The sequence below is a fragment of the Lissotriton helveticus genome, chromosome 1_1 (genome assembly GCF_964261635.1).
Source record: "Lissotriton helveticus chromosome 1_1, aLisHel1.1, whole genome shotgun sequence".
NCBI lineage: Eukaryota > Metazoa > Chordata > Amphibia > Caudata > Salamandridae > Lissotriton > Lissotriton helveticus.
The window spans coordinates 1,728,617,805-1,728,645,739 of NC_136057.1; the positions used below are offsets into that span (position 1 = coordinate 1,728,617,805).

The window sequence follows — 27,935 nt, forward strand, 5'->3', positions numbered from 1 at the left end:
CTGTATATGTGGTGAATACATGGGCCAGGGTTATGTTCGGTTACAGTACAAGTCAACGCTGACAACATTAATACAGTGACCAATGCTTTTATCATACAGGCGCATGGTGATCTTCAGGAATCTCAGATCCCTGCTGTAGGCTACAGCACATATTCCTGCCCTAACAGTAGAAATCATGTCAAACTACAATGAAGACAAGTACTGTGAGTGACCAGAATCATTTGTCCTGGAGCACAGTGCTCACAGTAACACACATTTTCCTATATACACAGGAACAATACCTGTCCTAGAGATCATGGGTGTTGGTTTACGATGAATAGTAAATCCAAAGATTTGTGGGTGTCATAACAGTGTTCAAACGAAACCCCACTGACCCATGTATGTTACAGTGCAGTGCTCTTTATTGATTCCTGAAACCTACTACACAGTCTTTGTAAGCAACTATAGAGCACAATAGCTCCACAGACCCTTGTACACTGGTTCACGCTGATTAGCATCACAACTCCAGGGAACCTCCGAGATTCTTTATGAACTACAACGCAGTGACCCTACAAAGCACTCCACACTGCAGGATAGTTGTCCACAGTGTTGTCAGAGATCTAGTACATACTGGAGTGCAGTGTTCCCCACTGAACCTATGCAGCCTGGCATGCTGGAGCTCTGTGCTCCTCAATTTCACCAGACATCTTTTCAGACTAGCGGCCCAGTTACCTGCAACACGGCGTTGATCAGCAACAAGTCATCTGCGGGCTTCCATCTGCCTAGGTCTTTGGTCACCTGCAGAGGCTGTTTACTCTTCTTGATACGTTTGGTGAGGCTGGGGCTGGGAGCAGGAGAAGGGGTCACAGGTGTCGTCACAGACTTCAAGACCTATTTTGTGAGTAAAACAGCTGTTAAAGCAACATTCACCTAGCCATATATCACCTTCAAGACAACCCTCAACCCTGCCCCAGCCTGTTTAGCGATCTCCAGGAGATACTATGGGGGCAAAAAAAAGAAAAAAGACCCCATGGCCATCACCTGACACCTTATGTAGAACTATTCAACACCACCCAAAGATTCACGCCCATATATACAGTTCCCTTCTGTCTGCATACAAACAATGGTGCAAAGTGCATAAAGAGTACTGTGGGCTTTAGTGCTAGTGTATTAAAATTGTACATGTGGCACTAGAAAATTAGTTGACAGATACTGTCTTGTGCTAATTGGCTACCTACCTTAATACTGAAATTACTGTATGCTGCTCTCAAGTTATACTTGTATATCAATCAGCAGTGGCATCTAATGCTTGTCTTGGAGGGGCACATTTTCTGGGCTATGAAAATCATTCACAATTGAGGAATTTAAGCTCCACATGCATTTTTTAATTTGGAAATATCAAAGGGGTGTATCTCAGAATACAATGTGGGAAATATTGATGGTATTCCTAACAAGAAAACAGCACTCACAGGGGGGGGGGGGGGGGTTTAGTGCCAACAGTTCTTTATTGGCAACCCAGCACAGACAAGACGCGTTTCGGCGCTTAGCCTTTGTCAATTGTGATTCTGAACGCGCCGCCATAACTTATAAATGAATTGCACCGGTCACAGTGTGTTAAACATGGGCATAGAAAGAAGACTGCGAGGTTACAAATACATCACCATTTTGAAAGGTGCACCTCCAACGTGAAAAAGAAAGTATATACAATCTTAAATCAAAGTCTTCACTTTAGATGCAGTATTAGGAGGATATCAACCTAATAACTTCAGATATTAATATAATTTCATCTCACCCTGGATGGGCAATGCAATAAGCCCATCTGTGGGCTGTAACAGTTGTGCTTATTGCATTGCCCATCCAGGGCGAGATGAAATGATATTAATATCTGTAAAATCCACACCACTGGAGTCAAGCTATCCAGGCTGATGAAGGCTGATAGCCAGAAACCGGTCCTTGGATCCTTGATTCCGGTCTGGGAAAGACATGGCTTGGTAGTTCGGACTGGACTGTTCCCATGAGGCACAGGGTCAGAGCTGATTTGCATATAGCCAGTGTCTTCCCAGGGTGGTGTGGAGTGCAAAAAAACGATGGATTTAGGCCCAGATCATTGTACTGGGGTGAATGTATGACATTGTTCTACATTCTGTCCATCAACTGTGTTTTTTGCAATTTTCACCCCGAGTGGGCTGGGTATGCTCAGACGTGAGTCCCAGGCTCTCCACACCACTGGAGTCAAGCTATCCAGGCTGATAGCCTGAAACCGGTCCTTGGATGCTTGATTCCGGTCTGGGAAAGACATGGCTTGGTAATTCGGACTGGACTGTTCCCATGAGGCACAGGGTCAGAGCTGATTTGCATATAGCCAGTGTCTAACCCAGGGTGGTGTGGAGTGCAAAAAAACGATGGATTTAGGCCCAGATCCTTGTACTGGGGTGAATGTATGACATTGTTCTACATTCTGTCCATCAACTGTGTTTTTTGCAATTTTCACCCCGAGTGGGCTGGGTATGCTCAGACGTGAGTCCCAGGCTCTCCACACCACTGGAGTCAAGCTATCCAGGCTGATGAAGGCTGATAGCCAGAAACCGGTCTTTGGATGCTTGATTCCGGTCTGGGAAAGACATGGCTTGGTAGTTCGGACTGGACTGTTCCCATGAGGCACAGGGTCAGAGCTGATTTGCATATAGCCAGTGTCTAACCCAGGGTGGTGTGGAGTGCAACAAAACGATGGATTTAGGCCCAGATCCTTGTACTGGGGTGAATGTATGACATTGTTCTACATTCTGTCCATCAACTGTGTTTTCTGCAATATTCTGGCATGCACCTGTAGCCTGGTGCTGCCAACATACCTCAGGCCACAGGTGCACCCCAGAACAAAAACAGCATACTCCGTCTTGCAATTGTAGTTTCCTTTAATGGACAATGGAACAGGACTAAAGGGGGTGTTGTATTGGGTGGTGTTTATGCCAAACTTGCACGCCCTGCAACTTGAACATTTAAAAAAACCCCAGCTGGGGTTTAAACCAAGATGTGCTCTTGGGCAGTTCAGGAAAGTGATTAGAAACTTGTGTCCTCATGGAGGGGCCTCTGCAAAAGGTAATATTAGGATTGCTGGGATGACAGAACTCCATCTATCATTAATATGGGCCAGCTCTTAGTCAGGATGGCTCTTATTTTTCTTTCCTGACAGCTGAATGATGTAATGAACCTGGTATTACAATTTTCTGGATTATATATATATATATATATATATATATATATATATATATATATATTACCTACTGGCGGTCGCCAGTAGGTATATATAGTTAGGATTTTTTCTCTATGGGATTTTTGAAAATTCTATGTCTAATAACTTTGGCGTTTGTGGACGGAATTGGCTGAAATTTTCAGGAAAATGGAACATTTTGTTTCTGAGCAGCCACTGAAAATTTGGGGGGGGTTCGTCAAGGGGGGGCCGAGAAAAAAGGGGGGTCCCAAAACGCGTTTTTCCCATGTTAATTTCCATAGGGCGGTTGGCCTCACTTTTAGCCCGAACGGCTGAATGGATTTGCACGAAACTTGGCAAAATTGTAGGGACTGTTAGCCCGATGTGCCTTTGCTAGGTCTCAATATATGTGCTCCAGTGGATTTTGAGAAATTAACGTTCAAAAAAAGATATATATCTGTAACAGCGCTCCGGGTAGCGCTCCGGTTCGCGTACTTGACGCGTAACGGAACTTCGCGAAGCGAAGCTGATTGGCTCTCCGGTGTCTGTCAACATTCTAAACAGTCCGGAGCGGCCGCCATCTTGTCTCTCGGTAGGATCGAGAGACAAGAGGAGGCCAAAACAAAGGGGGAAATGACCATAAGGGGGCATAGTAGATCCTCCCTGACCCCCTAGGTTTGATGTGGAGGCTTTAAAAGGGCCCCGCGGGGCAAAAAAAAAAAAAAATCGTTTTTTTTCGTGGGGTGTGCCCGGTACGCGTAACGGAAAGCGGACTGGGGAGCGTACTACAAGGAAACAAGAATGATTGACTTTTAACTTATTGTATGTTTATAGACTTTTTTTTTTCTGCTGAGTGACGTCTCGGCCTATCTCCACGGGATGCAGTACCTACCATCTCGGCGTTTAAGCCCAGGGGGACCGGTAGTGTGGGAGAGATAACGTCTGTTAACGTTCGATTCGAAGGAAATCAGGAAGTGTTGAAAAACATTGTCTGCGCCATCTTGCCTTTTTTCAAATGCCACACTTTTGTCGTGCACGGCAGCCATTTTAGATGCCTTGACCAGACCCACTCTCTGCACGCTGTCGATCCTTAGCATGGCTCCCCACCCTCGCAAGCATCTCCCCCAGGCACTGGTCACCCCCGCTCTCTGTCTTATGCATGGGCAATAAACCTCCCCCCATCTGCGCTGCTCTTCCTTGAGAATCACACCCTGTGCCCGCCCGACACCTCCCTTTCGCCCTATTCACTACCGCACCCTCTGACACTCCTCTTCCTCTGTGTCCGATTGTCCAGGCCGGTCCCAGGCTATCACCTAGCCCTGCAGATGTAGTTTATGGCCCCAGCTGTAAAGAATCACCCCTCTTCAAAGGAGTTACAGTAGATCAAGGCCCCCACCCGATGAGATCCGTCACACCACACGCGTTCCTACTATCTGAAAACCATCCTGTATTGTGATTGGGGAGGGGACCGAGCCTGAGGCGGAAGATTCCAGGGATGCCTCTTTGTACATCAAAGTTTTTACTATTATGTGTCACATTAAAAATATATAGCACTCCAACAAAGTAGTAGGATTATAAAACTTTAATAACTTATAAATATATACAACGCAACAAAAACAGTAAATACATTTAAACATTTTTTTGAAAAAAGAAGCAACAATGGTCAGTAGCTGTGTTTTGTGCGAATAGTCCCAAGGCAGCACAACGTGCTGAGTTCTGGACGGCACCCAGGTGATGTTACCTGGGTGCCGCACTGGTTTTTGGTATCCTACAATGCAGCTCCGAACAACGGCGTGGGGCGTCCCGGGGGGTGCGGGGGGAGGCCTCGTCAGTAGCGGTCTGTTGTGCGAATAGTCCCAAGGCAGCAGAACGCGCTGAGATGTGGATGGCACCCAGGTGATGTCCAGTAAGTTGCCGCACTGGTTTTGGTATCCTACAATGCTGCTCCGAATAACGGCGTGGGGCGCCCCGGGGGGGGGGGGGGGTGAGGCGGCGTGAATTGGCCTCCCCAGGTGGAGGCTCGTCTGCTGTAGTGGGGCGCCCCTTTACCGTTTCAGTTGCCATTCCGCCCGCTTTTGGTACACTGTGTCAAAATCCGACATTCAGCTGAGTTGCGCCCACTCTTGCGGTGCAGCGATAGGCGGCTGCCACAGGACTCTCAAAATGTCGGCATGCTCTTTCCTTTTTGGGCCTGGTCCACTTAAATGGCCCTGGGACACCTTGGAACTCGGACGCTTGTCTGCTAGGTCTTGGACCCCATTCTCGAAAGCGTCCCCTCAGCCTTGAAGATTCTACAAAAGTCTTGGGGGCCCCCCCGACTCCTGCAGGCTTCCGGTGGGGAGCGGCTGCAATGATTGCTCGCGGAATGACCACGACGGAGCCACGAGATGGTGGTGCTTTCATGCTGACGCCAGCTTCAGTCTGAAACATCCAGAAACAAGGTGGGGCTTTCATCGTTTGGGAAAAAAAAATGTTTTAATCCAATGAAAAGTGTTATTTTTAGGTCATATGATCAAGCCTTCCATCATTAGGAAACCAAAAGTAAAATGAACCAATGAAAAGTTTTATAAACAAGTCACATGACCTGTTATGCGGCATAGGGCTATAAAAAGCGTAGAAAATCCGTTGGCACGTGAGGCGGCGTCAGTAGCGGACCGATGTGCGAATAGGCCGAAGGCAGCACAACGCGCCAAGATCCGGATGGCACCGAGGTGGTGTCCAGCAAGTTGCCGCACTGGTGTGGCCATCCTACAATGCTGCGCCGAAAGTCGGCGTGGGGCGCCCCGTTGGCCTGTGAGTTCGCGTCAGTCAGTGGGGGCTGTTTGAGGATCTGACTGCATTGGAAAGCAATGTGATGCTGTGCGTCGCCCCCAAGATGGAGGTTCCTCGGCTGCAGTGGGGCGCCCCTTGGTGTTTCACTCGCTATGCAGCTGAGTTGCGTGCGCACTTGCGGCGAATAGGCCGAAGGCAGCACAACGCGCCGAGATCTAGATGGCACCGAGGTGGTGTCCAGCAAGTTGCCGCACTGGTGTGGCCATCCTACAATGCTGCGCCGAAAGTCGGCGTGGGGTGCCCCATTGGCCTGTGAGGTGGCGTCAGTAGCGGACCGATGTGCGAATAGGCCGAAGGCAGCACAACGCGCCAAGATTCGGATGGCACCGAGGTGGTGTCCAGCAAGTTGCTGCACTGGTGTGGCCATCCTACAATGCTGCGCCGAAAGTCGGCGTGGGGCGCCCCGTTGGCCTGTGAGGTGGCGTCAGTAGCGGACCGTTGTGTGAATAGGCCGGAACCAGCACAAGGCGCCAAGATCCGGATGGCACCGAGGTGGTGTCATAGTTGAGAGTTGTGAGCAGCGCTTGTAACACTGTCTGAAGCTTATTTGCACCTGCTGCAGCTTCACTATTGCCCTGGTGTGGCCTAAGATCGCCCATGACATAGGCGGCCGCCTCCCGGGGTCCGACGGAATTGTTTTCCTTATCCTTTGTGCATCTTGTCCCACAATCCGTTTGACCTGAAGACACGACCAGGTCCCTGAATGTGTGCAGGGGGACGCTATTGATTGAATCAAAATGGCGGCTTCACACAAAGCTGACTCAAGCGTTGCTGCTGATGCTATACAGACAAAAACTGGTTTTCAGTTTGTACATTCTTCAGGATTTTTCCATCCAAGGCTGGTTGAGAGTTTGTAGAACAATGGCTTCAGATTTTCAACATACTACTCTTCAACATTCTTCCTAAATGTAACAATGTGAGACTCACTAGGAGAACGGTGTAGTGAGGGCCACAAACGGCTGTTTATCTTTCCTTTCAAAATGCTGCCAACAATATTTTCGGAATGGAAGACACCACAAGGCGCTGAGATTCGGTTGGCACCGAGGTGGTGTCCAGCAAGTTGCCGCACTGGTGTGGCCATCCTACAATGCTGCGCCGAAAGTCGGCGTGGGGTGCCCGAAGGGGGGGGGGGAGGCGGCGCAAACGAGCCTCTCCCGCTTCTCCATGTGGAGGCACTTCATCTGCAGTGGGGCGCCGAGATCCGGATGGCACCGAGGTGGTGTCTAGCAAGTTGCCGCACTGGTGTGGCCATCCTACAATGCTGCGCCGAAAGACGGCGTGGGGTGCCCGAAGGGGGGGGGGGAGGCGGCGCAAACGAGCCTCTCCCGCCTCTCCAGGTTGAGGCACTTCATCTGCAGCCAAAATATCGAGTTTGTATGTACAAACAGGTAAGTACAAAAATATCGAGTACAAAATATCGTTTACAAAAATATACTTGTAAAAAATATCGTATTTACTAAAAACAGTGTTAAATTAAATTAATATTAATAATTAATGACTAAAATATACTTAAAATTACTTAAATTAACTTATAATAATTAAATAATTAATGAAAGTTAAATAAATATTTTTTTATTTCATATTTATTAAAACATATATATATATAGTAACAAAATATAATAAAATACCCAAAAACTGAAAACTGACCCTGAACCCTAAAAATACCCCTTTACCCAAAAACCCAAAACTGACCCTGAACCCTAAAAATACCCCTTTACCCAAAAACTGAAAACTGACCCTGAACCCTAAAAATACCCCTTTACCCAAAAACTGAAAACTGACCCTGAACCCTAAAAATACCCCTTTACCCAAAAACTGAAAACTGACCCTGAACCCTAAAAATACCCCTTTACCCAAAAACTGAAAACTGACCCTGAACCCTAAAAATACCCCTTTACCCAAAAACTGAAAACTGACCCTGAACGCTAAAAATACCCCTTTACCCAAAACCTGAAAACTGACCCTGAACCCTAAAAATACCCCTTTACCCAAAAACCCAAAACTGACCCTGAACCCTAAAAATACCCCTTTACCCAAAAACCCAAAACTGACCCTGAACCCTAAAAATAAAAACCAATTTTTTAACTATCTATATTATATACTTACATATTTTCACTTTCTATATTATTTACAGTCGATATTACTTCACTTACCTTAAAAACGATATTTTGACTGTCGATATTCTGTCCCGTCGATATTTTGTCCAAACGATATTTAAAACTCGATATTCTGTCCAAACGATATTTTGGAGTCGATATTATGTCTGTGTACCGAACATCATCATAGTCGATGGTTGGTGGAGACATTTTGACTATATCCTGGACCTGCCCGTCCTCGCCCAAAATGGCGCCGGAATAAATGGGACTCGTAACTCCTTGTTGTGTACTGGTTGCACAACCTTGATATCACGAGATACGTATGCAGTTTTGAAGCACATGGCGGGCGGGGACGAGAATTGATTGAATATTTCGACATCCCTATTGATATTAAGTTCTGATGTGTTATTGATTACTGTACTATTGAAAGTTCGAATTAACGTCACCCATGGTACTTGCCCGCAAATGTATATCTAGATAATTTTATTGTAACTGGCCCTGTCGTATTTTAATTATAAAATGTACGTCCACCGATTCCGCAACTGTTAGACACCTTAGTTCTTGCAACCTAATGGCCCGCCCGTTACGTTCCTCTACAGTGTAAATGTCTCCTCATCATATACGATTACAGTTTGCTCCGTGGCTGGCCCACGTGGTTATAGGACCGTATTTGTATACTGACATTTTCACAATAAAGGTTTTTAAAAGAAAACATGGTAGTAGTATTTACATTGGTAAAGTTTAATAATAGTCACTGTTTTCGAATCAGTAAAAGGCAAGTGAAATAAAGCAGTCCAATTACATGAAGGGTAAAAGGTATAATACGCAGGAACGCAGTAAAGATAAATGCTCAAGGGCTGTTGTGTTTTCTACTCTTGCAACATAAAGTGATCGATAAGAATCTGATATTCAGGCGTATCGGCGACTAAGACAGCAGGCCGAGCCTCTTTTGCTCAACGGCTCCGTCATGGGACGAAGAAACGCCCTTTTTCTCGAAAAAGGAATATATTTTACTTGCAGGACAGTTGTAAATTTTCCGGGAAAGTACATTAGCCTGGAACATTATAACATATATGTTTAAGAAAAAATAATGTTCGAAAGTAATAAAAAGTGTAATTTTTAGGTCATATGACCAAGCCTTTCATCATTAGAATAAGAAAAGTAAAATGAACCAATGAAAAGTTTTATTAACAAGTCACATGACCTGTTATGCTTACGTTACGCGCTGCGCGCCGCGCCCCGGATCGCTTCCGGGAAGCTGCGCTTCGCGCACCGGAGCATTTCCGGATGCGCTAACGCGGCGCGTCATATGACGCATTACGCGACAACGCAGGTCCAGAATATAGTCAAAATGTCTCCTCCAACCAGCGGTCGGAACACAACCCCTTTCAGCAGGCTAAATAGTTCTGTTAAATGACAACAGAAGGGACAGGCAACAAGAACCATCAGTCAAAGAGGGGAGGGCAAGTTCTTCTCTACCGGGTCACGTTGGGGCGCTACCGGAACTGATCGAATTGGTAGTCTACAGTGTTTCTGGATGTTTCAGACTGAAGCTGGCGTCAGCATGAGAGCACCACCATCTCGTAGCTCCGTCGTGGCCATTCCACGAGCAATCATGGCAGCCGCTCCCCACCAGAAGCCTGCGGGAGTCGGGGGCCCCCAAGACTTTTGTAGAATCTTCAAGGCTGAGGGGACGCTTTCGAGAATGGAGCCCAAGCCCTAGCAGACAAGCGTCCGAGTTCCAAGGTGTCGCAGGGCCATTTTAGTGGACCACGCCCAAATCTGAAGAGCCGGCCGCCATTTTGAGAGTCCTGTGGCAGCCGCCTGTCGCTGCACCGCAAGAGCGGGAGCAACTCAACTACATGGTGAGCGAGACGCTGTAGTCGCAAGAGCGGGCGGTAAACAGCTGAATAGCGGAAGAGGCACAGTGTAGCAAAAGCGGGCGGAATGGCAACTGAAACGGTAAAGGGGCGCCCCACTACAGCGTGTCTTTAGGTCAAACGGATTGTGGGACAAGGTCAAGAATGGAAGAGTCACCAAAAGGCAAAAAGTTCCGCTTGACCCCGGGAGCCGGCCACCTATGTCGGGGGCGATCTCAGGCCACACCAGGGCAACACGACTTGGGGAGGGGGCCGGAGCCAAGCGCCCCCTCCGAGTCCGCGCCATCACACCGTCCCTCGGGGGCCTCAGTCAAGCGGTTCAGGGAGGCACCGCATCACATTGTTTTCAAATGCAGTCACGTCCTCAAACAGCCCCCACTTACATTGAGAATAGTGAAGCTGTAGCAGGTGCAAATAAGCTTCAGACAGTCTAACAAGCACTCCTCAAAACTTTGAACTATCAGAATGCATGAGTTTCATGCTCGATCGATTGAGCTAGCCGGATCGGGCAACAAAAAGTATAAAATAGTTATGTAAATAGTTATTTAATAAAAATGTTTTACCCTGTTACTTTGCTGGTGTGGTGTATATATTTGTAATATTTGCATAGAGTTTATCGTTATTTTGGGCGGGGTGGGTGGCGGAGCCGAGCTGTCTTGTAGCCATCATGGTGTGGAGCTCAGTTCATCTCACTAGTTTCGTATTTCTCATGAGGGGTTGTTCCTAATGTTTCTATTTTAGCGAGGTCAAAAAGAGATCCCATTAGTGGCCTACTGATTTTGCTCGATTCCTTTTGTTTTTTTACACGATTTTTCACTATCTGCAAAGACTAAACAGAGTATTGCGACTCTGTGCTTGTTTGTAAATAGAGAATGAACCAAAGAGAACCAATTCTAAAACAGTAAATGCTTGGATAACAATCAATCAAATGGAGAGAGAAGCAGGCACGACGGATTACTACCCTTCACTATCTGCAAAGAGAGAGTACTCCTAATAGAAATGAGGGGGGGGGGGCAGCATTCAAAGCAGATCAGTGTGCATAAACACGAAAATGTTTTTACTTACCACGTACTTGACATTCGACAGCTTATGATATTTGCTATTAAAAAACCATTGAAATTCACTGAAAAAACCATAGGTTAGAGACCATATATAGTTAGGAATTAGCATTTACAAAACCTTGAAAATTCACTGAAAAAACCATAGGTTATAGACCATATATAGTTAGGAATTAGCATTTAAAAAACCTTTTTTTACTCACACAAAACCATTGAAATTCCATATATAGTTAGTAGTACTAACTATATATCGCGCACCCGCAATCCACTGCTGATCATGTCACATATTACATCATTCATGACATGGTCAGTGACATCACTGATGACATCACTGATGACATCTCAAATGACATCACTGATGACATCTCAAATGACATCACTGATGACATCTCATTTGACATTACTGATCACATCACTGATGACATCATTCATGTGATAATACGATGAACCTCTTCAGACTCTAATATAACCTTAGATACACTCAGTGTAAACAGACACTCACAGACTGTCACTCATCCATGGAGTTACTTACACACCTAGTCAGTCATGCAAAGAATCAATCACACCTCCATTTCCTCAACTATACAGTTATACACACCTTACTTATTCAAACATATACTAACACATATTTACTCTCTTTTACAATCCCTGATACAAGTTCACAATGATCCATACAGCCACTCACACATTCACTGGCTCTTATGCACAGTTATTTATATATGCAAACTCTCACATGTACTGTGTTTTACATATGTACTTACTTTGACATGTAGCACTGAGATATCCATTCACTCACCAATGCACTCATGCACACAGTCAACCACCCATATAGCTGTTTCCACATGCACTTTTGAACCCATACATCTAGTGAATCAACTGCTCACACATCTATGCACAGAGTCATACACCTCCCAGCCACCCACACACACACTCAGTCTCCCATACAAATACTTGAGCAACCAATCAATAACCCATATACTTACTCATATAGCTACTGATCAACACATGCAGCAGTTTACAGAACAACAAACATAATGATGCACAAATTAAGACAGTTCAGTCACTAACCCATGCACTCAGTGAGACACATTTAACCACTCACTCATACAGTCAGTCATGCACCTACTAAATCCTTCATCCAGACACTTCTACATCCACTCATTCTTCAATATGTAAGACATATTTTAACTTTACAGAAATACACAGTCACTGGATGTTGTCATCAGTGATGTCATTTGAGATGTCATCAGTGATGTCATCAGTGATGTCATTTGAGATGTCATCAGTGATGTCACTGACCATGTCATGAATGATGTAATATGTGACATGATCAGCAGTGGATTGCGGGTGCGGGATATATAGTTAGTACTACTAACTATATATGGAATTTCAATGGTTTTGTGTGAGTAAAAAAAGGTTTTTTAAATGCTAATTCCTAACTATATATGGTCTATAACCTATGGTTTTTTCAGTGAAAATATTATATATATATATATATATATATATATATATATATATATATATATATATATGAAATATATCCCAACATGAAAGGTAGCCCCTCTTGAGAGAGCCAACAGACAGGTGAGTGTTTCAATCCTTTATTTGGAGATGACTCGCACCCAACCAGCAGCAAGAATCACCACATCCACAATGAAAACCAGACGCGTTTCGGGAACAACGTTCACTTTCTCAATGGTTTGTGTTGCTCGCTGTACAAGACTGTCTATCTGATTGCACCTTTTAAATTCCAAAAGCCGCCCCAGTGGGCGTGGCCAACTTCACGGTATTGCTGGTTCTTGTAGTGCTGAAAAATAGTTCTCAAGTGAGTCCATCTTAATAAAACAAAATAGAAGCAGTTTTTACCCCTGTGGGTTGATGTGCACTCCGCCACACTGCCTGTTCCGCTTCACAGCCATCTCCAGTTGAAATACCGCCTCCTGGTGAGGCGAACACCAATCACGGCGCCAGCTCAGGCCCGCACATAAGTGGTGGGCTCCTCTCTGCAGCTAGGCTCAGCCGCTAACATCCCAACGTAAAAGGTAGCCCCTCTTGAGAGAGCCAACAGGCGGGTGAGTGTTTCAATCCTTTATTTAGAGATGACTCGCACCCAAGCAGCAGCAAGAATCACCACATCCACAATGAAAACCAGACGCGTTTCGGGAACAACGTTCCCTTTCTCAATGGTTTGTGTTGCTTGCTTTACAAGACGTTCTATCTGACTGCACCTTTTAAATTCCAAAACCTGCCCCAGTGGGCGTGACCAACCTCACGGTATCGCTGGGTCTTGTAGTGCTGAAAAATAGTTCTCAAGTGAGTCCATCTTAATAAAACAAAATAACGCAGCTAAGAACTCTGTCGGTCTTTCCAAATTCTGGACTGCAGCCTTCATGAATAAATTGGGGAAATTACCTACCTGTCGTGACTCTTCCTTGGGGGCAACCTTGTGATGTTGATATATCTATATATATATATATACACACACACATATATATATACACATATATATATATCTATACATGCCCTGCAGGAACAGCGGGCCGCCCCAACGGTGGGACCACATTGGCTCTGCAGCCCCGTGGGCCCCCCCAGCACGATCCGGGCCACTGTGCCCCAGGGGCTACACAGCGACATCGCAGAGGTGGGCCGCTGCAACGATTGAGGTATTTTTGAGCCTCAGGTCCCAGGAGGGGGCTTTAACTGGCCAGGACTTTGTGGGCCACCTAATTTTTGATTTTAGAGTCCCAGAGAGGGGCTCCCTCGACGCATTGGCATCTAAAACAAATCTGCACCGGGAGACATTGCTGTTTGGTACTTTAGATCCCAGAGGAAGGGGGGCCCTCCCTTAGACCAAGACTTGTGTGCCTCATCTTACACGGCTGCACCCCCGGAGCGGGCAGCTGCAACGTTGGGCAATTTATATGGTTAGAGTCCCAGAGTGGGGCTCCAGTCTACCCCTTTCTGGTTATTTGGTGTGGAGTAGATGCCTCTCCCAGTAATGTCATGATGCTAAATTTATTATCTTGCCCGTAGTTACTGGTTGTTATACATATATTTCTGGGGGTGTTGCAGTTACTGATTAGTATTGTGATGGGGTTGTGCATAATGGGTCTAATGCTTGTCCACTCACGATGAAGAGGCCCCTATGCTCACATGTTTATGCCTCATGCCACTGTTGTTTATGCTAACGATGTTGCCTCTATGCTAGTGGGGTTAGGCCCTAATAAGTATGCATGATATACTTCTATTTTGCCTAGGTTGTTTGTGCTAACATGGTGGTGCTACATTTATGAGCCTGCCAGTAGGTGCTGGTGGGTACCCATTTATTTCTGGTGGGCCTGCTTACACTGTTTATGCCATAAGGTGATGTTTACTAATTTCCAGGGATGTGACTGTTATGTGTGCACTGTTGCTGATGTCCTTTATGCCTAAATATGCTTTATGGATAATGCATGCCTGCTACTGATGATGCCTAATGTTTTCCCCCGAATTCTCACCCTGCTGGTTTTAGGCATAGTGTGCCTGGTTTAATGGGGTTACATTTCGTCTCTTTTTGTAGTGTGCCAGTGTGTCGCCTGTGAGTGTGTGCTGCGCAGATGCTTTACATAATGCCTCCGAGTTTAGCCTACCCACTCCGCTACCCCATTTCTAACACACACACACACACGTGTGTATACATATACATTTACCTAGTCGATATTCTAATCCTTGCTATTTAGACTATCGTATTATGATGCTCATAGCCCACAAAATCCGAAACACGTCGTGCAGGATTGCTGATTTATGATTGAATAAAACCTTTTCACACGCTAAACGGAGTTTGGGCTCGGTTCTTTCGTTCTTTGTTTAAAGAAGTCCACGAAGGAGTTGGATATATATATATATATCATTTGAGATGTCATCAGTGATGTCACTGACCATGTCATGAATGATCTAATATGTGACATCATCAGCAGTGGATTGCGGGTGCGCGAAATATAGTTAGTACAACTAACTATATAGGAGCAATTTCAATGGTTTTATATGAGTAAAATGTCCAGCTAACTATAACACCACTAAAACTTATAGTTTTTTGAGTGAATTTCAAAGGTTTTTTAAAAGCTAATTCCTAACTATATAACTCCTGAAACCTATGTTTTTTTCAGTGAATATATATATATATATATATATATATATATATATATATATATATATATATATATTATTATTTTTTTTTCTTTCACTGGAAAAAAAAACCAAAGGTTACAGGGACGTTTTAGTTAGGTTCAGATGTCACTCGAAAAAGCCAGTGATATTCAGCAGTTCTAGTTACCTGAGCTAACTACGCCCTCGTAATGCACTGTTTATGACCTCACATATTACATCTTCTCATGACATGGTCAGTGACATCGCTGAAGACACCTCAAATGACATCACTGACGACATCACAGGCTGTTTGGGCTGGACTGTTCCTATGAGGAGTAGGGTCAAGATTGATTTGCATATGACTGGATCCAAACTGGGGTGGCATAATAGCAAAAGAACAATGGATTCTCCCCCTCTCCCTGTACGGGCGCACAGCCATTTTTAAGATGGTGTCACTGCCTCGGATCTTGTAACGCCTTCAGAACTTCCCATACCCTATTCCACCCTATCCATGGTTCGCACAAGTTGCAGTTCAAGTTCAAGTTCAAGTTCGGGCATTTGTATAGCGCGCTGCTCACCCAGAGGGTCTCAAGGCGCTTGGGGAAGGGGTTCATTATTTGTCGAATAGCCAGGTTTTAAGTCCCTTCCTGAAGGAGATGTGGTCTTGAGTAAGGCGGAGGTGAGTGGGGAGTGAGTTCCAGGTCCTGGCAGCCAGGAAGGAGAAGGATCTTCCACCCATGGTGGATCGTCTGATGCGCGGGACTGCGGCGAGGGCATGATTGGACGATCTTAGTTGGCGGGTGGGCTTGTAAAAGGACAGTTGAGAGCTGAGGCATTCGGGTCCTAGATTGTAGAGGGCCTTGTGTGCGTGGGTGAGAAGACGGAACGTAATTCTTTTGTTGACGGGAAGCCAGTGGAGGTCTTTTAGGTGTCCGGTGATGTGATCTTGGCGAGGGACGTCTAATATGAGTCTCGCTGATGCGTTTTGGATGCGTTGGAGTTTTTTCAGTGATTTTTCTGTGATTCCTGCGTATAATGTATTACCATAATCCAGTCGACTTGTGACCAGTGCGTGGGTGACGGTCTTTCTTGTCTCGAGGGGGATCCAGCGTAAGATCTTTTTGAGAATGCGAAGTACGTTGAAGCACGAGGATGAGACTGCGTTGACTTGTCTGGACATCGAGAGAGAGGAGTCTAGGATGAAGCCAAGGTTGCGTGCCTGGTCTGTGGGTGTGGGTGCTGTGCCCAGGGCAGAAGGCCACCAGGAGTCGTCCCAGGCAGATGGGGAAGATCCTAGGATGAGCACCTCCGTTTTGTCTGAGTTGAGTTTTAGGCGGCTGTGTTTCATCCATTCGGCTACTTCTTTCATGCCTTCGTGCAGATTAGTTTTGGCGGTGTTGGAGTCATTGGTGAGGGAAAGGATCAGCTGGGTGTCGTCAGCGTAGGAGATGATGTTAAGGTTATGTTGACGCGCGATGGATGCGAGTGGGCTCATGTAGACGTTGAAGAGGGTGGGACTGAGTGAGGATCCTTGTGGGACTCCACAGATGACTTCAGTGGCCTCTGAGTTGAAAGGGGGAAGTCGGACTCTCTGAGTTCTCCCTGCTAGGAACGAAGTGATCCAGTCCAAGGCTTTGCCTTGAATGCCGATGTTGCTGAGGCGTTGGATGAGGGTGCTGTGGCAGACTGTGTCGAAGGCGGCTGAGAGGTCGAGTAGAATGAGGGCACTGTTTCTCCGTTGTCCAGTAGATTTCGGATGTCGTCTGTTGCTGCAATGAGGGCGGTTTCGGTGCTGTGTTTGGCCCGAAATCCGGACTGAGAGGGGTAGAGGGAGTTGTTGGATTCAAGGAAGGCAGCGAGCTGGCTGTTGACGGCTTTCTCAATGACTTTGGCCGGGAAAGGGAGGAGGGATATGGGTCTGTAGTTTTTAAGTTCAGAGGGGTCTGCTGTGGGTTTCTTCAGTTGAGCGCTGAGTTTGGCATGTTTCCAGCTATCTGGGAAGGTGGCAGAGTTGAACGAGCAGTTGATGACATCACGGAGATGGGGTGCGATGATGGCGTCGGCTTTGTTGAAGATGTGGTGGGGGCAGGGGTCTGTTGGCGAGCCAGAGTGGATTGAGTTCATTAGGCGGATGGTGTCTTCAGTGGTGATTGGGTTCCAGGCGCTAAGGATGTTAGTTGGTGGAGTAGGATCTGAGGGGGCTGGGGAGTGTTGATTGCTGGGGGTATTCTCGAAGCGGTTGTGGATGTCGGCAATTTTGTTGTAGAAGAAGGAGGATAACGCATCGCAGAGGACTTGGGAGGGAGTGATGTCGTTGGAAGCTGCGGTGGGGTTGGTGAATTCTTTGACGATGTTGAAAAGTTCCTTGTTATTGTGAGAGTTGTTGTCGAGACGATCCTTCAATGCTGATTTCTTGGCTGAACGAATCAGTTGATGGTGTTTGCGGGTGGCTGCCTTGAGGGTGGCCATGTTGTCGTTGGTTGGGTTTTTTCTCCATGTTTTCTCCAGGGTGCGGCATAGCTTCTTGGATTTTTTTAGGTCATCATTGAACCAGGGAGCCTTTTTGCTTGCTGATTTGATCTGGTGCTTTTTCAGGGGTGCTAATTCGTCAGCACTGTGGGAGATCCATTGCTTGAGATTGGTGGTCGCTTGGTTAGGGTCCAATGAGAGGGTGGGAGGGTTTTGGTTGAGTGAAGCGAGGAGTTGGTCAGAGGTGATTTTGTTCCAGTTTCTCCGAGGAATAGGTTGTGGGTGGTTGTGGGTCAGGGTGGTTTTGTAGCTGAAGTGTACGCAGCTGTGGTCCGTCCAGTGGAGAGCTGTGGTGCGGTCGAAGGAGATGTGCTTGCTGGAGGTGAAGATAGGGTCGAGCGTGTGTCCGGCTATATGGGTGGGGGTATTAACAAGTTGTTTGAGTCCGAGGTTGTTCATGTTCTCCAGAAGGGTGGTGGTGTTGCTGTCGTGTTTGTTTTCAAGGTGGTAATTGAGGTCTCCTAGCAGAATGTAGTTCTCGGAGGCGAGGGCATGTGGGGTGGCGAATTCTGTGAAGTCAGCGTTGAATTGAGTGCGGGTGCCTGGGGGCCTGTAAATGAGGGTGCCTCTGAGTGTGGTCCTAGGGTCGGTGTGGATCTGAAAGTGGAGATGTTCGGCGGTTGTAAGATTGTCGTCGGAGCTAGTCGTGATTTTGATGGTGTTCCTATGAATGATGGCGATGCCTCCTCCTGTCTGAATGGTGCGGTCTTTACGGATAATCTTGTACGAGTCCGGTATGGCTATGGCGATGTCGGGTGCTGAGGATGTGTTCATCCATGTTTCTGTGAGGAAGGCGATGTCCGGTGACGCAGTGTCGAGTAGGTCCCAGAGTTCAGTTGCGTGTCTGTGGACTGAGCGGGTGTTAAGCAGTATGCATTTCAGCCATACAAAATAAATTTCTATGGAACGGTGGCGCAGTTAGAGTTGCACTCCGTACCTGTACACAATCTACGTAATGTGGGGGGATTGCAGCTGCCGATATCTACTCTTAATATGCAGCGTCTCATATCCTTGTAGTGAATGAATGGTGGTATAACTCCCCCACAGATCCGGCCTACTCAATTGAACACGCTGCGATGGACCGGGTTCCTCTCCATCCCTTATTGTACAGTTCTGCTCGCTTGGAGCTCTTGCCACCGGCGGGCAGAGTCGTGATACAGCTATGGCGGGCTAAACCCAGACAGATGAGCTGGTATGGGAATGAATATGCTACTTACCAGTATGCATCTGTTCTTGGCATGTAGGGCTGCTAACATTCATATCTTTTGCATAGATCGCCGCCTAGTGTTGGGTCCGGATGATCGCACATTGTTGTCCTGGAAGAGTCTTCGAAGTATCCTGAGATAGGTGGCTCCTCCCCTGGACTACAGTGCGCATGGGCATCGGCTCCATCCCCAGATTGTTTTTAGCCATTGTGGCAGAGATGGAGTGAAAAGTGTAAAGGATGTCCATGCTAATGATTGAATGCAAGAGTGTATCTGCAGCTGCGACAGGCACCGGGGAGGAGGGTGGGCGATATGAATGTTAGCAGACCTACATGCCAAGAACAGATGCATACTGGTAAGTAGCATATTCAGTTCGAGGCATGTGGGCTGCTAAATTCATATCTTTTGCATAGAATACATAGCAGTCCCTCCTTTAACGGCGGTTGCCCGTGCCAGCTGCAGAAACCTGAAAAAGTGTCTTGAGAACAGCCTGTCCTACAGCTGCTTGCTGCTTGGAATGCACATCGACACAGTAGTGTTTGGTAAACGTGTGCGGTGTAACCCATGTGGCTGCTCTGCAAATGTCTTCCAAAGGAATGTTTCCCAGGAAAGCCATGGAGGCCCCCATTTTGCGTGTGGAGTGCGCTCTGGGGGGTATTGTTAAAGTGCGTTTTGCCTTTTGATAACATATTTGAATGCACTTAACAATCCACCTGGCTATTCCTGCTTTGGAAATAGGGTTGCCTTTGTGCTGTGGTGAGAAGGCAACAAAAAGTTGTTTTGTTTTTCTAAAGTGTTGTGTCCTGTCAATATAGTACATCAACGCCCTCCTAACGTCCCAGGTATGGAGCATTCTTTCCGCTACTGATTGTGGATTTTGAAAGAATGCGGGCAGGTCAATAGTTTGGTTGAGATGAAACTGTGACACCACCTTCGGAAGGAATTTGGGGTTAGTGCGTAGTACCACCCTGTTTGGATGAATTTGTATGAATGGCTCCTGGACTGTGAGCGCTTGCAGCTCACTGACACGCCTTAGTGACGTAATAGCAATGAGAAAAGCCACTTTCCATGTGAGGAACTGGAGTTCACATGAGTGCAGTGGCTCAAAAGGTGGGCCCATCAGCCTGGTGAGGACCACGTTGAGGTTCCACACCGGAGCTGGTGGTGTTCTTGGGGGAATGACTCGTTTCAGACCCTCTAGGAAGGCTTTAATGGCAGGCACCCTGAAAACAGAGAGATGCTGCCTGTTCTGAAGATAAGCCGCTATGGCGGATAGATGTATCCGAATGGAAGCGTACGCTAGATTGCACTTGTAAAGATGTAACAGATAGCAAATGATGTTAGGAATAGATGCATCTAGCGGGTTGATGTTATTTGCCGTACAGTAAATGACAAAACGCTTCCATTTTGCAGCATAGCATGCTCTGGTAGTGGGCTTCCTTGCCTCTTTGTCCATGCATTCTGGAGGCAAATGAAGGTAGCCAAACTCTAGGACTTCAGGAGCCAGATCGCCAGGTTGAGCTGTTGCGGATCTGGATGCTGAATGTCGCCATGGTTCTGCGTCAAGAGCCTGGGTGTAAGGCGCAGCCTTTGATGCGGCACCACTGAGAGTTCCAGAAACGTGGTGTACCATGGTTGGCGTGCCCACGTTGGAGCAACTAGGATGAGTGTCATCGAGTGTTGCCTTAGCTTTCTTGCCACCAGCGGTATGAGAGGTGCTGGGGGAAAAGCGTACGCAAATCTGCCTGACCAGTTCATCCATATCGCATTCCCCTGCGACTGTGGGTGAGGGAACCTGGCGGCAAAGTGTTGGCATTTTGCGTTTTCCTGTGTGGCAAACAGGTCTATCTCTGGATGACCCCACTGCTGGAAGTACGGGCAGAGTACTGATGGATGTAACTCCCACTCGTGCATCTGGTGGCTGTATCTGCTGAGCAGATCCGCCATCTGATTGTCCTTGCCCGGGAGGTGCTCTGCCATGAGGAAAATGTTCCTTTGAATGGCCCACTTCCACATGCTCTGAGCCAGATGAGACAGCTGTGGCGAGTGGGTGCCTCCCTGTTTCTGAATGTAGTACATCGCTGTCATGTTGTCTGTCCGGACTAACACAACTTTGTTGCACAGATGTACCTTGAAGGACTTGAGCGCCATGAAGATTGCCATCAGTTCTAGATAGTTGATGTGCATCTTCTGTTGCTGCGTCGTCCATAGTCCCTGCACTGTGTAATTGAGCACATGAGCTCCCCATCCCTGGAGAGATGCGTCTGTTGTTAGGATAATCTATGGCACCGGCTCCTGGAACGGTCGGCCCTTGCAAAGGTTGTGTGGATTCCACCAATGCAGAGAGTTGTATGCCCGACCGGTAACCAACACTAGGTCTGTCAGTTGTCCCCGAGCTTGTGTCCACTGATTTGCTAAACATTCTTGGAGCGGACGCATATGCAACCTTGCGTGAGGGACTATGAAGATGCAGGAGGCCATCATGCCTATCAACTGCATGAACACTCTCGCTGGAAGGGAGTGTTGCGGTCTGAACTTTTGGATCAGAGACTGGATGCTGTCTATCCTGACCTTGTTTGGCTGAGCCATAGCAGTCAGGGTATTTATTGTTGCACCCAGAAACTGCCGCACATGTGCTGGTTGAAGGTGCGACTTTGGGTAGTTCAACGAGAAGCCCAGACTGTGAAGGAGGTGAATGGTTGCGGACATGTCCGCGGCGCACTGTTGTTCCGACTTCGCTTGAACGAGCCAGTCGTCCAGGTAGGGGTAGACATGTATGTTCTGCCTCCTGAGGTGCGCCGCCACAGTCGCCAGACACTTGGTAAACACTCTGGGGGCGGTGGTCACCCCGAAGGGTAGGACTTTGAACTGATAATGCCTGCCGTGGATGGTGAACCCGAGATATTTTCTGTGGGACGGGTGTAGTGGTATGTGGAAATAGGCATCCTTGAGGTCTAAGGTTGCGAGAAAGTCCCCTTGGTTTAGCAAGGGAAGAATCTGTTGGAGTGTAAGCATATGGAAATGCTCTGACAGAATATACAGGTTGAGGGGGCGCAGGTCCAGAATGGGCCTTAGGGAGCCGTCTTTCTTTGGAATAAGGAAGTACAGTGAATAGACTCCTGTGCCTTCCTCCTCCACTGGCACGAGCTCGATTGCGCCTTTTTGCAGCATCACCACTACTTCCTGCTGCAATAAGTGCAAGTGCTCTGCGGACATAGGACGTTGCCTTGGTGGAATGTTGGGTGGAGTGGATGTCAACTCTAGACAATAACCGTACTGGATAAGTTGTCTTACCCACCTGTTTGTGGTGATGTTTGTCCAGACCGGCAGGAACTGCTGGAGTCTCCCCCCCGACAGGTGTTGAATGATCGGGGGGCAGTGACAGGGAGTCACTGTTTGTTTGCGGCAGAGGAGCGGGAGTTGTTGTTACCTCTGCCTCGTCCCCTGGTGCTGTTTCCTCGATAACCCCCTCTATTTTGCTTGGGGTACGAGGACTGTGCGCCGCCCTTAGTGAATTGTGACTGTTGACCCATCTGTCCCCGGGTAACACCGCGTGCACCTGAGCGACGAAAAGTGTTCCCCCTGAACTGTTGTGACTGAAGGGCCCCCATAGACTTAGCCGTCTCGTTGTCCTTCTTAATCTTTTCGAGGGTGGTGTCAACATCAGGACCAAACAGTCTATCAGGATTGACGGGCTGGTTGAGTATGGTTGTTTGAATGTCTGGTTTAAACCCTGATATGCGTAGCCACGCTTGTCGTCTTAGCATGACGCTAGTGTTAATAGCCCTAGCTGCTGTGTCTGCGGCATCAAGTGCGCACTTTATTGCTGCGTTGGAGATGAGTTTTCCCTCCTCTATGAGCAGTTTGGTACCCTCCTGAAACTGCGTAGGTAGGTGTTGCAAAAGTTGCTCTAGGGTGTCGTAATGCGCCCTATCATAACGTGCCAATAGCACCTGTGTGTTTGCTATACGCCAGAAATTGGCAGCCTGCGCAGCCACTCTCTTGCCCCCTGCCTCAAGCACTTTTGACTCCTTGCCCGGGGGAGGAGCTTCACCCGTCGTCTGGGAGTTCGCCCGTTTGCGGGCATTTGCGACCACAAGAGAGTCAAGAGGCAACTGACCCCGAATATATGCTGGGTCTGCAGGTGCCGGCCTGTATTTCTTCTCGATGCGTGGGTTGACCACTCTCGCCCTGGTAGGCTCCTTAAAGATCTCCGCAGCATGTTTAAGGACACCTTTGAGCATAGGAAGTGTCTTAACTGTCTTTTCAGAGACAGAAAAAGTGTCAAACAGAAAATCTTCCTCCACTGGGTCAGCATGCATGTCCACGTCATGATTAGCAGCTGCCCGCTCAATTAGTGCATGAAAACCTGCAGAATCCTCTGTTGGGGATGCACGTGCACTGAAAAGCTGTGGGTCCTGCCCCACTTGTTGGCTTCCCTGGTCACCAGTGTCATCATAGGAATCCTGTTGTGCATCAGGGTCATTGATGGGGAAATTGTACTGGTCATCTTGTCCCCCCTCCTCTCCCCCTGATTGGTCGGGGGAAGGTGTTGGACTCCTCCTAGGCGGAGGCTGGATAGGGTCAACCAGGGCAGGAATGTCCTGTGCAGGCCTTTTCTTCTTCAGTGGAATAACATAGGAGTCCACTGGCTGGGAAGTAATTTTCCTCTTATAAAGGGTCAATTTGCCTGTTTTCGCGTCGACATAACGCTCAGATTCTCCCTCTGAGTCGTGTTGCTGAGCCAATTTTCCACCAGACGTTGAAGATTCCGATGTCTTTGGCGCCGACCTTGGTGCAAAGGCTTTTGGTGCCTCTTTAGGTGGCAGAATGTATAGAAGCTTGGCAGCAGGCTTTGCAGGCATGTCTAGCGACTTCTGATGCGACGGCGCGGAAGCCGACGTCGCAGTAGCCTTCTCACGAATCCTAGCGATTTGTGACGCGCCACTCGCCGAGGCACCTGGCGCCGGCAAGGAGGCCGCCAGCGGGCCGTCGCCCCCGACGTTCTGTGGCTCTTTCGGAGGCTTAGACGTCGATGCTGCAGCTTTAGACACGGAGTCCTTGGACCTATGAGTCGAGCCTCCGCTCTTGGATCCGAGGGGTTTTGTAGACTCCGCCTCGACCATGCGTCCGTCCAACGGTGCCCCTGTCGGCACCGAATGTTTGTCGACGACTTTTGTGGACTTCGCCTGCACCGCCCCGGTCGACCCGTGACGGACGACCTTCTTTGAGGACGCATCCCCCGCCGATGACTTCGGCACTGTCGAGTCGACAGTCTTCTTCGACTTCGGTGGCCCGGAGGTCGACGGAGCCGATCAGGTAGCAGGCTTTGATGGTTTAGATGGAACGTCCGCCATCTTAGTTGCGCTCGAATCCGGTAGTTTCGGTTTCGATTTGGCGTCGGCCATTTTAGGCGCAGTCGAATCCGATGGTTTCAGTTTTGGTTTCGATACGTGCTGCGTAGCGCCCGCAGGTATGTCCGTGGCCGGGCCTGAAGGCGGGGCCGTGGCTTGCGGTGCAGGGTCTTGGGTAAGGCCGAGTGGCGATCCCGTGACCTGAGCCTGATCTGTGTAACTGTCGGGGCATAGCTCATCCCCTGAGCTATCTTCCGCGGCCCCATAAACTTCTTCGTCGTCCCCTACCTCGTCGACGTATTCTAGGTTTTGGCCTATGTCCCCGTCGTCTTCTTCGGGATCGGCCTCGACCTCCGCCGCCGGTGGTGAAATTTGAAGATGGTGGCTCAGGCCCTCTTCTTCTGGGTCGAAGATGTTATCGGGTGCCGGGGCCGCCCGCCGGGCCTCGAGGTGCACCGCGCGCCGAAGCTTGAGCGTTTTCTTCGACCTGAACTTGGAGCAGGCCATGCAGTTCTCCTCGTTATGGTCCGGCGAGAGGCATTTATTGCAGACCGGGTGCACGTCGATATGTGGGTATTTGGACCCACAGACGGGGCAGTATTTAAACGGGCTCCGGTCCATGTTGAAAAAGTCGTGGTCTTGCTGCGATGAGAAGGCCTCGATGTCCGAAGAGTAACTCGACTCCGCAGATTCCGACTCGAAGAGACGGGAGAAACTCGAGACCGTACGCAAACAATACCGACGTAGGTAACGAAGGCCTTTTGGCCATAAAGAAGTAAGTTTTCTCGGTTCCGACAGAGAGACGTCGAGACCGCATCCGAACCCAATGGCGGAAAAAAACAATCTGGGGATGGAGCCGATGCCCATGCGCACTGTAGTCCAGGGGAGGAGCCACCTATCTCAGGATACTTCGAAGACTCTTCCAGGACAACAATGTGCGATCATCCGGACCCAACACTAGGCGGCGATCTATGCAAAAGATATGAATTTAGCAGCCCACATGCCTCGAACACATACCCAGCAGACTCCCTGTGGCAAGGTACATATCTCCGTTCAAGGGCTGCCTTGAGGGGGTTCAGGGGTTGGGACCATGTGGGGAACTATTACGGGGCACCACATTGAAATCATTTAAACAACTTCAGGCCGACTTTGATTTACATAACTCACAATTCTACAAATTTCTTCCATTCAGACAAGCCCTCTCCCCCCAGATCCGTACATTGGAGACCCTCCCTGAATTTCAACCCTTGGAGAAATGATTATTAATGGGAGATTTCGGTCTCCACAAGATTAGACAAATATATCAGATGTTTACGACCCACACGCCCACCACCCTCGACAAGACAAGACTTGCATGGCAAACCGACGTTCCAGATCTAACAGATGACGACTGGGCCGAAGCCATCACCAGCCCGAGGGGCGCGGCGGTCTCCACACTCTATTGGCTCATTCAGTTCAAATATTTACAGTGGGCATATTTTACAAAGGTTGGACTGTGGCGGATGGGTGTTATCCAGTCCCCTACATGTCTGAGGTGTGGCCGGGAGGAGGGGTCATTTCTACACATGGTTTGGAGTTGCACAGCGTTGCAGCCTTTTTGGCGTAGGATTAGGTCTTGTCTCAGTGAGGTGCTGTCGTGGGAGATTCCACTTGATCCCGGACTTTTCCGGTTACATTCTATGATGAAATTGGGGGGGAATCGGTACAAACAGCACTTATTGTTTTCCGGCCCTTACCATAGCCAAGAGGGACATAGCGTAATTGTGGAAGGCAACATCGCCACAGACTCTGGGTAAATGGAAGACTTGAGTTAGACAAATGTATGGGGGTCGAGATAGCTGTTTTCGATGCCCGGGGATGCCCTGCAAAGCACCGCAAGATTTGGACCCGATGGGTGGGATATCGGGGAATTGACCTTCCCCCCCTGCCAGATATGGACCCCTAAAAGGTGCCCCTTGCTCCCAGATGCTCATTGCTCTCTTTTTTAGCTTAATAAAGTATTGCTGCCCTGTTTATATATATAAATTGCGACTGGTACACCATATGCACTGATGTGGAGATCGAGAACTGTCTGCATAGTGTTTGTATTGTTTCACCAGCATGTTTTGCGGGTGTCGTTATATGACAAATGTGGTTGTTGAAGCTAAAAACATCCTCTCTCCTTTACATGTCTTTGTGGGGCTATTGCCCCTCCTATTGCAAAATAACCAAATAAAATTTGCTGTTAAAAAAAAAAAAAAGAACAATGGATTAAATCCAGATCTCTTGACTGGGGAAGACTGGTTGAACACTTTCATCACTCCCACCTTTATCTTGTTGTGTTTACTATGTTCGCCCTAAGCGGCAAAGGGTATGCCCTGACGTGGGTCCCTTGCTCGCTGTGCCACTGGATTCAAGTTAGGGTGGCTGATGAGGGGTGATAGCCTGAGACCGGACCCAAGATGCTTGTTTCCGGTCCAGAGAGGACCTGGCCTGGGAGTTCGGGCTGGACTGCTCCCATAAAGAGCAGGGTTAAGACTGATTTGCATATGGCTGGATCCAAACTGGGGTGGCATAGTGAGCAAAAGATAATATTTTTCCTCTTTTTAGGCTCTCAAAAAAGGGCAGGCTTCATTTTGGGAAGAGGAAGGGGTGGGAGCACACTGGTTCACCTCCCAGTACAGTTTGCCCCTTAGAATTCTGGTCAATGCAGTTCATGGTACGTGCTTACTTCAAATTTCACTGGAGTATTCCACCAAAGTTGGTGCAGGTTAGTGCTGTAAATCTGTAGATTTGTGTTTCTGGATATCATCCGTCATCAGCACAGATAAAAACAAATTTTATTTGGGGTTGCTGAGCAGGCTGTCACAATCTTTTCAGGTCTCAGTACCCCTCACAGGCGCACAGGTGCATCTCCACAAGTTTGTCAGCTCAATGGCTCAAGGGAGGCTTTTCAAACAGGAAGGGGTGGGAGCACACTGCTTCACCTCCTAGCACAGTTTGCCCCTTAGCATTCTGGTCAATGTGATGAAGCAAGATTTCACATATTACGTGACTTGCTTGAATTCATGAACCTCGAATAACATGTAACAATGTAATTCAACTTGTGTGTCTTACTAATTTTCTTTTTTTTGGATGTACGTGTATATTAGTGATGCTTGCCTATGTGTTTTACTAATACGAATAACCCTTGTCCTTAAAATGGCCGCCGCTTGGGGATTTTCTACTGCGCATGCGTTAGTCACACTCACGTGACGTGACGTAGTTGCAGTTCTGGTGGGAAAATGTGCGCATGCGTATTTACCTCTTAAATGGCTGTCTGTATACTCACATGGTGAAGCTTGCGCTGATGCTCTCGTGTTATTGTCTGTTGCACTAATTAGTAATCGCATAGTATATTTTTTTAGTAAGAAGTATAAAGTGGCTACTCATGGTATATAGTACATTCATTTATTTCTATGTTTTAATTTGTTTTCGCTTACTTTTCATGTACCGCGATATTGGCGGTCTGAATGAGACGAGAACCATCTTGAAAGTCCCTACTGCGCATGTCGCGCAGGCAGGGAGAAGGTAGCCTTGAGCAGTGGAACTCAGCCAGCTGGCAGCCACAGTCAAGATGCTCCTGTGAAAGCAAACTCTGACCCAGCAAGATGGAGTCGACTGTACTGCAATTGTTACAATGAAATTTTT

At 47.8% G+C, this 27,935-nt stretch overlaps 1 protein-coding gene across 1 annotated transcript in view; it reads right to left on the bottom strand.

The window, feature by feature from the left end:
* Positions 1-27,935, bottom strand: part of MCRS1 (microspherule protein 1) — a 238,183-nt gene that overhangs the window by 122,768 nt on the left and 87,480 nt on the right. The window contains exon 5 of the mRNA XM_078689171.1: positions 712-870. Within this exon, the coding sequence (XP_078545297.1) occupies positions 712-870 (159 nt within the window). The remainder of the gene's footprint in view (positions 1-711; positions 871-27,935) is intronic.